At 49.4% G+C, this 12,458-nt stretch overlaps 1 protein-coding gene across 5 annotated transcripts in view; it reads right to left on the reverse strand.

The window, feature by feature from the left end:
• Paqr5 (progestin and adipoQ receptor family member 5) overlaps window positions 1-12,458 on the reverse strand; it is a 68,344-nt gene that overhangs the window by 7,854 nt on the left and 48,032 nt on the right. For 2 of the 5 annotated variants that reach the window (XM_021172362.2, XM_029482006.1), the window contains exons 3-5: window positions 9,999-10,126; window positions 6,570-6,775; window positions 2,722-2,848 (exon numbers count right to left, since the gene is read on the reverse strand). In XM_021172362.2, coding sequence (XP_021028021.1) covers window positions 2,722-2,848; window positions 6,570-6,775; window positions 9,999-10,126 — 461 coding nt within the window. Of the gene's footprint in view, window positions 1-2,721; window positions 2,849-6,569; window positions 6,776-9,998; window positions 10,127-10,369; window positions 10,539-12,458 lie in introns of those variants that run through there. The other 3 variants (XM_021172363.2, XM_021172364.2, XM_029482007.1) reach the window with 3 other exon arrangements.

Genomic DNA, 12,458 nt, shown 5'->3' on the forward strand with positions numbered 1-12,458 from the left:
CTGGATTGTAGTTCATTCCAAATATAGTCAAGTTGACAACCAGGAATAGCCACTACAGGACAGTAGCCCAGATGTGCTCTCAGGATCAGCAGAAACAAAGTATGTGACCCCAAACATGGGGTCACAAGACATTCCTGGGTCTGTGCCACATGTCTTCATCCAAATACTGCAGGCATGCTAAATATACAGCATCCACCTCGGACCTGCATGGTCAGGGTGGGGTGTAGGGGAACTCTGGACTAGAATAAAGCAATGTATCCTGGTGGTAACAGGTAGCCAGGAACTTTAAAAACTTAATTTAAAAGGCTACAAACGTCCTAATAGGCTGCACTCTGTGCTCTTGGGAAAGAAGTCTTGACCCACAAATCGTAGGGACTGCATCTTTCACACCCATGCGCCATCTCTACCCCTACTAAGCACAACATTTGCTCCCTCTGGCCCCCAGTTCTGAATACCAGAGCCATGAGGAGCTAAGGGACCAACTACATAGGGACAACAACTGACCCAAAGACCAGATGCAGGGTCTACCCAGGAGCCCAGGAGCCCAGGCAGCCAGAGGAAAGGCCACCCAGGCACACTGCACCTCTGTGCTGTGAATATGCCTCTGACCAAGTATGCACCTTGCTTCACCCAGGATGGGGACCCAACCCCTCTCCCCATCATCTGTGGAGTCCCCAGGTCTCCACCATGGTGCAGGCGCTGTATACCACACAGTTTAACGCCTCCTGGAATTAGAAGGACCCAGCAATCCAGGAGCAGAGACTTTATTTCCTGCCTCTACAGGTAGACTCAAGCTCCATCCAGCTTTCATGAAATTCTGTGATTTCTAAGAAAATAAGAGAGTCTTTCCTCATCTTCCAAGAATACGAGAGAGCAGTTCCCCAGGGATGATGCCACAGAAAATTCAGTGGGGCACACCAAGCAAGACACTTTGACTCCCAGGGAAAGCAAACTATACCTGCCTCTAGTCCTTCCCAAACATTCCGGCAAATGGAGGGCAACCTGGGTAAACCTATCAGACGCTGCAGAAAAATCTATCCCCACCCCCCCAAAAAAAGAAAGAAAGACACAGTTTGGCAGGTTCCCCACAACCTGGGTGTCATCCAGAGCAAACTAGAACCAAAACCATACCAAAGAGGAAGCCCTTACTATGCCTGCTTCTCCCTGGAGAGGGGACAGTACAGTTGGGGGTACAGAGGACACACATGAAACCCTAGTACCTCTCCTGACCTGCCACTTCCTAGCACTATGAAGATAGGGCTGTCACCTGGCTACAGTCACCTGGAAGGTTTCCTAAGCAACCGAGGAAGCCTGTGCTTTCAGGCAGGTCACTTCTGCAAAGAGCAGTGTCAACTAGCACAGATACTCCCAAGACAACGCGGCTCACACTCCGCCCCACAGAATCTTGCATGAAAGGAAAAGGAGTAATAGGATTAGAGACAGGGAGCTGTCATGACTCACGGCCACGCCTGAAGGCTCTTCATCACCCATCAGTGCACGGAGAGCTGGCATGACTCATGGCCATGCTTGAATGCCCTTCATCAGTGTACCTAGAGATGCCATTCCCACCCATCCCTGTGAGAGGAGGACAGCCTGGTTATGAGGACCTCTCCCTGTCCATGCCTGTGCAGGCATCCTCTGCATATGACTGAGAATCAGCTATGCAGAAGGGAGCTGCTGTGTTGACCCCACTGTACAGGGGAGAGGACTGAAGTTCAAGGAACACACACAGTGACTTGCCTAAGCAGTAAAGCCATCTGTAGAACTTATAGAGACTATAAAAACAATTCTAGTGTAGGGTCACTCTTGTCTAAGTTATGAAGAATTTCAGAGCATCTGATCACATTTGGGGCTTTTCCAAAGAGCCGAGTGGCTGCCCAAGGGATACCCATGAAGTTCAGTGTGATAACTGATATTGTCAACTAGATAGAATCTAGAGTCACCATGGAGACCAATCTTTTCTTTCTTCCTTCCTTTCTTCCTTCCTTCCTTCCTTCCTTCCTTCCTTCCTTCCTTTCTTTCTTTCTTTTTTTTTTTTTTACAGATTTATTTATTATATGTAAGTACACTGTAGCTGTTTTCAGACACACCAGAAGAGGGCATCAGATCTCATTATGGATGGTTGTAAGTCACCATGTGGTTGCTGGGATTTGAACTCAGGACCTTTGGAAGAGCAGTCAGTGCTCTTAACTGCTGAGCCATCTCTCCAGCCCTTTAATGGTGCTTTCTTTCTTTCTTTCTTTCTTTCTTTCTTTCTTTCTTTCTTTCTTTCCTTTTTTTTAACCATGGAGACAAATCTTGAGGTAAGCCTATTAGGAAGTTTCTAAATTAAATTAATTAAAGTGGAAAGGCCCACCCTAGTTGTGGTGACATCACACTGTAGGCTGGGGTCTTGAAGTGAGAGGAAAGCATTAAGATAGCTGTTGGAACCATCTATCTTCCTCAAGCCCCAGCTGCTGTAACTTCTCGGCCTTGATGGACTGTGCCCACCAACACACAGAGAAAACTGTGAGCCAGAGAAAACTGTCTTCCTTTAAGTCACTTTTGTCAGGTACTTTGTCCTAGAAATAAATAAAGCAACTGATATGTTGTATGACAGGGACTATACCTGGAGCTTTTTCTGTTGGGCTCTTCAGCTGACCCCAACTGCCCATCCCATGCCTGCTAGGTCCTCCCATGGTCCCCCAACCCCCGCTCCACCAAGATCAGAATGCCCAGTACCTGGAGTAGCAGGAGAGGCCAGTGCTGAGAATGGTGTTTAGCACGGCCAGTGCTACGTAGCACTCATGGAAAGTACTGCAGACCAGTGCATCAGGGAACGTGTATGCAGAGTAGGCGATGGCTGAGCCTGCGGAAGAAACACTAGCCTTGAGATGCAGCCAGGCCACAGCTCTGTGAGGATCCCTGAGGGGAAAGACTACCTTAGCCTTTATCTTCTGCATGGACCTATGAACTAGCCTGCCTCTGTGTCTTCCCAGAATACCCTCCCCTTGCCTCTCTGTCCACCTAAATTCCATAAGGCTATGTTCCTACAGCGATGTAGGGGTGTGTGTATGTGTGTGTTTGTGCGCGTGCACGTACATGTGTGTACACACATTCTGTCTTTACAATCCTGTCCCATATAAAGCTTACACTTATTTTATAAATGAACATCTGGAGGCACAGGGGTATGTAGTAACTCATTTAGAGTCACACAGCAGAGAAAAAAACAGAAATAAGCTTCAAACCCAGGCAGTTTGGAGATGAATCCCTGCTTCTGACCACAAGCTGCCACTAATGATGATTCCAAATTCGTCTGCCTGTAGATAGGGTGCTCCCCTGAGAAGCTCAGCATCACAGGAAGAGAGGCCCCCAGGGACAAAGATGTCCTCTCAGTGAGCTGCGAGTGACCCGTGACTGTGTTTGGTTTGGAGTGTGAAAGAGGCAGCTATATCTAGACCTTCTAGAGACACTAAAGGCAAAAGCTACTGGTTGGAGGGACAGAACTATTACTGCCCATCTTGGTGTGGCTGGAACCTGTGCCCTTACCTATGGGAGAGGCTGGATCTGGCCCCATTTCATCTGTTATTCTAATACTGTGGTTCTCAACCCTGCTAATGCGGTGACCCTTTAATTCCTCACGCCATGCTGACTTCTCCAACCATAAAATTATTTCCATTGTCATTTCATAACTGTAATTTTGCTACGGTCTTGATTCATAATGTAAACAACTGTTTTTCCAATTGTCTGAGGTGACCCCTATGAAAGAGGCATCCATCCTGCCTCTGATGGGGTTGGGACCACTGTCTTAGTCCACCAAGAACCTTGGATTCACAGCTACAGGCAGAGACAGGCCAGATTCAACTTTGGGCTTTTCTCCCATTCCACAGGAGGATCTTCTAGTGAAGCCGAACACAGGGACAAGGGACCACAGCTTGGTGGTATTCACTCTTGTACCCTAGTGCCAGAGAGGCAGGCACAGGTGGTTAGGGAAACCCCTAGGCTCCCTAGCCAGGCATCCTTGTCTAAGACTTCCCAGTGACTGATCTGTCTCAAACAAAAGTGCAAGGCATCTAAAGGCCACCCAAGGTCCCCTCACCTCCACACACATGTAAACAAACACAAGTGTGGGCAGAGAGGGTTGAGTAGCACCATCCCAGCAAGGTGCAGAGTTCCCATGAGAACTTGCCCAAGGAGCTCTGCCCCAGGGGAGCAGGGAACCCGGCTGCAGACCCAGTGCTCAGGGAGCTGTCTGGACCACTGATGCTGATCCAGAGCTAAGATGTACACCAAGTGCTATGTCCAATGCAAGAATAGAGGGGCCTCAGGCCCACCTGAAAATACAGCAGGAAGAAAGCTGACCTGAGCCTTTAGGGGTCCTGTGGGGGATGGGTGTTTGAGATAGGTCAGGTAAAGGTGATCACTGCCAATCACAGCAATTGCTACCCTGCGAGACGGATTCAGACTCAAAAGCACTTAAGTTTGTTCAGAACCCTCCTACATTCTGCTATAGAGAATGAGCCTTGGGGAAGTTAAGTTCACCTAAGACTGATTTGGATTCAGGTGGCACCAGGCAGAATCTGGATCTCTTGAGTGCCACATTAAATATGTGTCAGAGGGACCAAAGAGATGGAGTTCCGTTCCCGGCATCCACGTCAGTCAGCTAACAACCACCTGCAACTCCAGTCCCAGAGGACTGGCCTCCACAGGCACCCACACATGTGGCACACAGACAGACTCCAAATGCTCACTTTTACTAGAACCCAGGAAGCAGCTCAGCTGGTAGAGAGCGAGCCTGGCACGCACACAGCCCTGATTCCCGTTCCCAGTACTGCATAAAGCAACCTAGAGGCACATGCCTGTTTTCCCAGCACTCAGAAGATGGAGACAGGACGGTCAGAAGACAAGATCGTTCTTGGCTACATTAGCCAGTTCGAGGCCCTGTCTCAAAATGAAAGGAAAGTAGAGGGAGAGAAGGGGAGGGAGAAGGAAAAGAAAAGAGAGAGAGAGAGAGACAGACAGACAGAGAGACAGAGACAGAGACACAGAGAGACAGAGACACAGAGAGACAGAGACACACAGAGACAGAGACAGAGAGAGATCCTTCAGGAAGCCACTGGGTTGAGGGATTAGACCTCTCATAAGCCTTCCAGTGGTACACAGTGGCCTGGCAGGAAATGAGTCAGGAACCTCGCAGGCAACATGGTGGATCTGCAGGGCAGAGCCTCTGAGAAGCTCCAGGTCTGAGCTCAGCCGACAGTGAAGGTTCATGGGACAGCCTGAGTCTGATCACTGATTACACAGGATGGGAAGCAGAGGTGGGAGGGGGAACGGAAGCTTACTGTTAGAGTTCTGACTTGAGCAAGCAGGACATGGCACCCCTAACCAGGGACCTGAGAAGAAGGGCAGGGCTAGGCCAAGCGGGGACAGGGGTGAGGAGAAGACTCAGTCAGCCCCGGCCTCAGGATCAGCTTCAGATCCAGTGTTTGAAGGTAAGATTTAGGGGCCCCATGTCCAGAGATGGAAGGTTGCTGCTGGGTATGTTAGAGAAAAAGCCCCACGTTAATTCTGAGTTACTGACAACTCAGACTGAGCCTAGCTATCGGGTAGGGGGGAGGAAAGAACTGGAAACGGATGAGAACAGGGGTGGGAGGAGGGAGGACATGATGGGGATGGGGACGTGGCAACCATTTTTATTTTAATGATTGGAGAGAACTGGACAGTGGAGCATTGAGCAGTGTGTGTGTGTGTGTGTGTGTGTGTGTGTGTGTGAGAGAGAGAGAGAGAGAGAGAGAGAGAGAGAGAGAGAGAGAGATATGCATGTAGATACTTATGAAAAAGAAGAGGGGAAAGGATGAGGGTAGCCTCCTCCTGGACAAATTCTTGCAGGAGAAGATACAACGGCTGGCTCTCACAGCTAGAGTGGGGCCAGGAAGGAGGAAGAAGCCAGCACCAACATACCAGGGGACAGATGAATGACCCTGTGGAGGAGAAAAGCAGGAGGAGGGGCTTCTAAGGAAAAAAAGGGCCAATGAGGATGGGAACGGCACCAGCCAGCAGCCAGAGCACCAGCAGTTCTTCCTCTCCTGGGACCAGGTGGGCGAGTCTGTGGGGCCTCTAAGCCTCTGGGCCAATGTTTGTGACGGGATGTTTTCTCTACCAAGTATGGCAGATGCCAGCCCTGGTATGCTGGGGTCAGCCCACAGTGGCCTTTGAGAGCCAAACTAGGAACATTTCAAAGTCCTTCTAAACCTGGCCATCAGTGAAGTTAACGTAAGACCACAGTAACTGAAGTCCTAAGCCCTTAGCACGTAGACCTGTGTGATGGAGTTCCTATGTAGTGAGGGTGCCCCTAGGCTTCTCCCAGGGAACAGGAAAGGAGCCAAAGAAGGAGCAATTACACTATAGGGATTGGCAAAGGCTACAGATCAGGGTACACCACAGAGAGCACAGGATGAACAAGCTTTTTACAGAACCCACGGCAGAGTTCCTACATCCTTATGACTCTCCCAAAAACCCATCAAATCTCAAGGGAGACTGGTGGTAGTCTTGGGGGGGGGGCACAGAAGGGCGGACGGAGCCTCACGTACCCAGGCTGAAGAGATTGACGGCACCATAGTCCAGAAAATAGCAGATATGCCGGGCGTTCTTGGACATAGAGCTGAATGTGTGTGCGCAGCTGGAGGCGAGGGGGTACACGCAGCTGGTACACATGTACACAAGCATCGGCCACGAGTAGCTGTCATTCTGGATGTCTGTCACAGAGAGTGCAGTCATGAACCTCCACACAAAGAACCTAGAACAAAGCATGCACCCACTCAGTCCCCGCGTGATTGTTTTCTGCCTTCCGCCCCACTGGGAGATGGCCCATCCCGGCAAGCTTCACTTAAATTACAATAACATATACTAGAGAGGCTGTGGTGAGGGTGTGCCTTTTTGACTTGAAGCAGTGAACTGGGGACAGACAAGCAGGGTAAGAAGACAGTCCTTGGGGATAGACTCTTCCCAACAGCATCTTTCCCAGACTCTCCAGTCTCAGCTTACATACCTCTAAGAATAAGGGTCTCATCCCCTCTCATGGTAGCTCTGGTTATTGGACAGGCTCTTCTAAATCATATTTGCATGGCCTCTAGCCATACGCAACCCCTTCCTTCCACAAACCACTACCAGAGAGCAAGGTTCCTTTTCCCACAATGTCTATCGAGGAAGGGGACTCCGAAAATCTCTTTATCCAGTAACTGATGAAGGATCACAGAGCATTTCTGGCTACAAAGTGTGATCTTTTCCTATTGTCTAGCATAAGCTATTTGCTGTTCCTCCCAGATTTTCCTTTTATCAACAACAGATCATGCCTCGTCCTGCTTACTTAGGGTGTCCCAGAGTCAGATTTCCCTAGGCTGTCCCCAGTGCTCTTGGAGTGGGTCATCTGAGAGCCTGACTGAATGTTGGGAGCTGAGAGCACTGCAGATGGCTCAGCTGAGCATGGACCTCAAGACACACAAAGCAGTGGCAGGCAGTATGCAGTGGTACAAAATCCAAAACAGTCAAAACTTAGACACAATGGGAGGTTATGGAAGACCATCCTTAGCTATATAGAGTTCAGGGCCAGCCTGGGCTACATGAGACCCTGTCTCAAAAAACTAAACCAAGACAAGAGATCTACCTATGGTCCATCCTCCAGTGTGATAGCTGAGGGAGATGAGCAACAGGAAGATCACAGGAGAAACGTGGGGCTGGGGCACACAGGCCCCTGACAAGACTTTCTGAGAAAGCTTTGGCAGGCACACAGGTGCCCCAGCAGCTCCAGAGAGGAGAACCAGAGGCCAGAGAGATAGCCTAGCTCTGTCCCCTTCTGCAGTCTTCAGTTTGTCCACATGTACAGGTGGTTGTTGATACTGCTTTGAAACAGGGCCCCAGTGTATAGCCCAGGCTGGACCTCAAAGCCATGATCTTTCTACCTCAACTTTCCAAGTTCTAGGATTACATGCATATACCACCACGCTCAGCATAAAGTCTTCAAAATTTTGGGGTGGGGGACTGGAGAGATGGCTCAGTGGTTAGGAGAACTGATTGTTCTTCCAGAGGTCCTGAGTTCAATTCCCAGCAACCACATGGTGGCACACAACCATTTGTAATGAGATCTGATGCCTTCTTCTGATAGCTACACTGTACTCATAAAAATAAATAAATCTTTAAAAAATTAAAAATAAAAATTTTTCCTTGGTATTTATTCTTATGTGTATGGAGTGTAGTGTGGCGGCAATTGTGTGTGTGTGTGTGTGTGTGTGTGTGTGTGTGTGCGCGCGCGCGCGCGTGCCACATATGTATGCTATATCACATATGTGGAGGCCAGAAAACAACTTTGTGGAATCAGTTTTTTCCTTCTCCCTTTACATAGGTTCTGGAGATCAAACTCAGACTGCCAGGCTTTCCAGCCAATTGTCTTACTCCCTGGCCAGCCTTGCCAGCCTTGCCAGCCTCTTTAACATGGCTAATGGTTTTCTTGAACCGCTGCACCTTGTTACCACTGCCCAGACTGTAGGTCCCAGGGCAGTCAAGATTCTCTATGCATCACCCACTTCACCCCAAGATTGCTTTCTCTCTCCCTCCTGTTTGTTGCTGGATCCCCACTCTGACTTCTGACACCTAGTTGAACTGGCTGTCCCATGCAGAAGCACGGGGACTTCCTGGGACTCAGGTCCACTGCCACACTCAAGGACTCACTACCTATCTCAGCTTCTCAACCTGACTCCAAGGATTTGTTCAGCCTGGGCCACCAGCTGCACCTACGTCAGCCCACAGAGGTCTGAGTAGGACAGTGACCTACTGCTGTCCGAGGTCCTCCCGGGCCTGACAGGTACCCAGCTCTCCAGATGTTTGAGCTCTGTTTCCTCAGATTCAACCAAAATATCCCAGCATTTGGAAGAAGCTGCATCTGCCCTGAACATATATGGACATTTTCTTACCCTTATTGTGGGAACAATATAACAACCTTTGACACAGCATCTACTTTGCCTCAGTATTTTAAGGAATCTAGGGATGGTTCAAAAAACAAAAAGGTATGTGGAGAGATATGTAAATACTGTGCCACTTGACAAAGGGTGAACCTCCAGGCTTTTTAGGGGACCCTGGAACCGATCTCCATAGATGCTCAGGGGGAGTTGCACCATGATGCAGGGATGTGACCTGTCTACCCCTCCATTACCAAGCAAAATCACAAAGTGTGTAAAGTGGGTCTTCACCTTTCTCAGCCAGAGCCTCCTGGCCTTCCTGGAACCCCATCTGTCACCCTTACTTTCCAGAGCTTGGCTCCTAGCTGACTCCATTAAATGTGGCCAACGTCATATTGTTACTCTCCTAGACAAATACAAGCACCCACAACTACGCCTGTGTTTTTTGTTGTTTTTAGAGAAAGCCTCACGTAGCCCAGGCTAGTCTCAAACTCACTATGTAGTTGGAGATGACCCTGAACCTCTGGTGCTGCAGCCTCTACCTCCAGAGTGCTGAGGTACAGTGTAGGGCTTCCATGCCTGGCTTATGCCGGGCTAGGGAATGAACCCACGGCTTCTTGCACACACTCTACAAACTGAGCTACATTTCCAGCTCCTGTGTCGTTGCTTTATCAGGGTTTTCTCTCAGTCTCAGCAGCCCCAAGAAACGGGAAGAGGATCATGCCTGTTCCATAGGCAGAAAATGCCAGGCTCAGAAAGATTAAGTGACTTGCTCAAGTCAGTGGCACTTTAATAAAGACTTCTTGAAGACCTGCAAAGCCTGTAAGACTGAAGGAGATGAAGATAAATGCTACTCGGTCACCAGAAGTGTTAGACTCCTACGGCAACCCACAGCCTGACGCCTAGTCTGTGACAGTCCCAGCTTCTTCTCCCGCTGTCATATGTGTACCTATACCCACAGGAGGACCCCTGGCCCTAGCTCAGAAGTCTCCCTGCCACCAGCTGTGTTTTTAAAGTCAGTCCCCAGGGATCCACTAGGGGATGGGCTGTCCAGGGGCCAAAAGGTACCAGAAGGGTAGCAAGTGCGTCCAGATGTTGAGGGTCTCATTGGTCATTTGGAAGAGGCTGAGGATGCAGGCAGTGGCGGAACTCTGTGGGTGTCGGTAACCAAAGAGGATGCCCTGCTCATGGAACACCTGTGGAGGGAAGACAGGGAAGGGGGAAGGAGGTGAGACAACAGGAGGGGTGTCCTGGCTAGCATCGTTTCCTGGGTGGTTGAATAGTTCCTTGACCTGGTCCTCTCCCTTCCTGCCTCTGTCCACTCTCCTCCCAGGAGCTTCTAAGATCCCCTGTCCTCCAAGCAGTCCCAAGCCAGCTGAGATCCAAGAGCCAGGCAGGCTTTGGGAATAGTCTGGCTTTGCATTTCCAGCTGTGCTTACCCTGGGCATGAATGTTGTCTAAGAGCCCGTGTTTGTACTCTGCCTGAGGCCTATGGCCTGGTCTTTAGATGCCTTTGTGGCTGGCTCGCATGTATGCTGTTTGCCTGAGCCAGCCTGCCCTGGATGTCAGAGGCTGGTAGGGCGATCTCTGCAGAAGATCCTCCCAGTGAGATGATGTATCCATAAGGCACTTCATAAAGGCCTTTTGATGACGAGGCCTGTGATGCCACAGACTGGACTGTGGGAGGAGGAGGCTGGCCACAGCAGGATCATAGAGCCATGGTCCCCAGAGAGGTCTCCTGGTAAGCACTGCTCTCTCTTCCCTCAACACCTCCAGTAAGAAATGTAGACTGGTCAGGTAGGACCGTCAGGTTTTGACTTATCTGAAGTATATCCATTTAAAATGGTAACAGAAGGGCTAGGAGATGATGGCTTAGTGGCTGAGATGCCTGTAGTGCAATCATGAGGTCAGACTTCAAGCACAGGTATAAAGTACCAAACACTGAAAGCAGTGAGGGCCTGTAACTCCAGTGCTGTAGAGGCAGAGACTGAAGGATCCCTGGGGTTTACTGGTCAACTGTTCTACCCAATCTGTGAGTCCTGAGTTTAGTAAAAGACCCTGCCTCACAGAATGAGTGACTGTTGGGTGTGGTGGCACACACCTTTAATCCTAGTACTCAGGAGGTAGAATCAGGCAGATTTCTGTCTGTTCCAGGCTAGGTCTATGTAGCAAGTTCCAAGCCAGCCGAGGCTACATAGTGAGACCCTACCTCAAAAAATCTAATAGATAATAAGATGGTGATACAATGTGGAAGATACTCAGTGCCAACTTCTGGCACATGCACTCATACACACAATGACTGACAAAACATCCAGGCAAGTGCCCCCTACCTCCGTCCATCTGAGAATGTGAAGAAAAGTGGAATGTGTCCCTGCTATGTCCTAGCGCTACAGAGATATATACACCCACAGTGGGGCAGAGGTGGGGGAAACACAGAAGAGGAAGCTGGTTGGATGACAGGAAATGGATCTTCCTCTTCCTGTTGCTTAGCTCAAGGTTCCTTCACACTTCCGGCATCTGGGGTCAGATGGTCCTTTGCTGTGGAAGACTGACCTGCTGTGTGCCTGTGGCCTGCTGGAAGTGCACAGTCTAACTAAGACCCTCCACGCCAAGAAGTGACAACCCAAACTGTCTCCAAATATTGGGATGGTCGCCTGGAGGCAGCATCCGACTCTGGTTAAGAGCTGCTGGTTTTGCCTGTTGTGTGACAAAGGCTTGCTCTGTAGCCCAGGCTGACCTCAAACCCTTGGCAGTGGTCCTGCTTCAGCCTGCAAAGTGCTGAGACGACATGGGCAAGCCATCGTGCTTGGCTAGAACCATTTGATTTCAATGGTTCACACGGTGGTGACCTTTGGAAGGTAAATTATAGCTAGTGAAATGGATTCATGGATAAAGGTGCTTACAGCCAAGCCTGATGACCTAAGTTCAATTCCCAAACCCACATGGTAGAAGGAGAGAACTGACTTCTGCAAGTTGTCCTCTGACTTCCACACACACATGCACGCATAGATAGAAATAGACACACACACATACACACACACACAAGAAACTAATTATATAGCAGTGGGCTAACAGAAATGATTACAGTGGCACTTTGTATTTAGTCTCCATGAGGGAAGTCAAGTCACAACACTTTCTCAGGCTTCCACTTTGCTTTCTTGTGGAAGGAGGGGAAGCTGCAGGAGCCCCACTGGCTTAGCATGCATGAAGCCTTGGGTTCCACCCACAGCAAAGCCCTGTACAGAATACAGCTGCCCCCACCTCTCGCTGTTCTGGTCAAGAATTCCCACAGAACTGTACAAGAAAGTAAGCAAAAAGGCATGATCCAAATCTTAGCTCTTAGGAGAATGAGGCAGGAGGATCTCTACAAGTTCAAGTTCTTGCATACAGAACAAGATTTCATCTCAAAAAAAAAAAAAAAAAAAAAACACTAATGCCCCCTGTGGCATACCATGGGACCTAAGAGATGGGACAGTGGTGACCGGCATGGTAGGTATTACAGCTTCCTTTTTGCTGCTGTGATAAAAT

The sequence above is a fragment of the Mus caroli genome, chromosome 9 (assembly GCF_900094665.2).
Source record: "Mus caroli chromosome 9, CAROLI_EIJ_v1.1, whole genome shotgun sequence".
NCBI classification, from domain to species: Eukaryota; Metazoa; Chordata; class Mammalia; order Rodentia; family Muridae; genus Mus; species Mus caroli.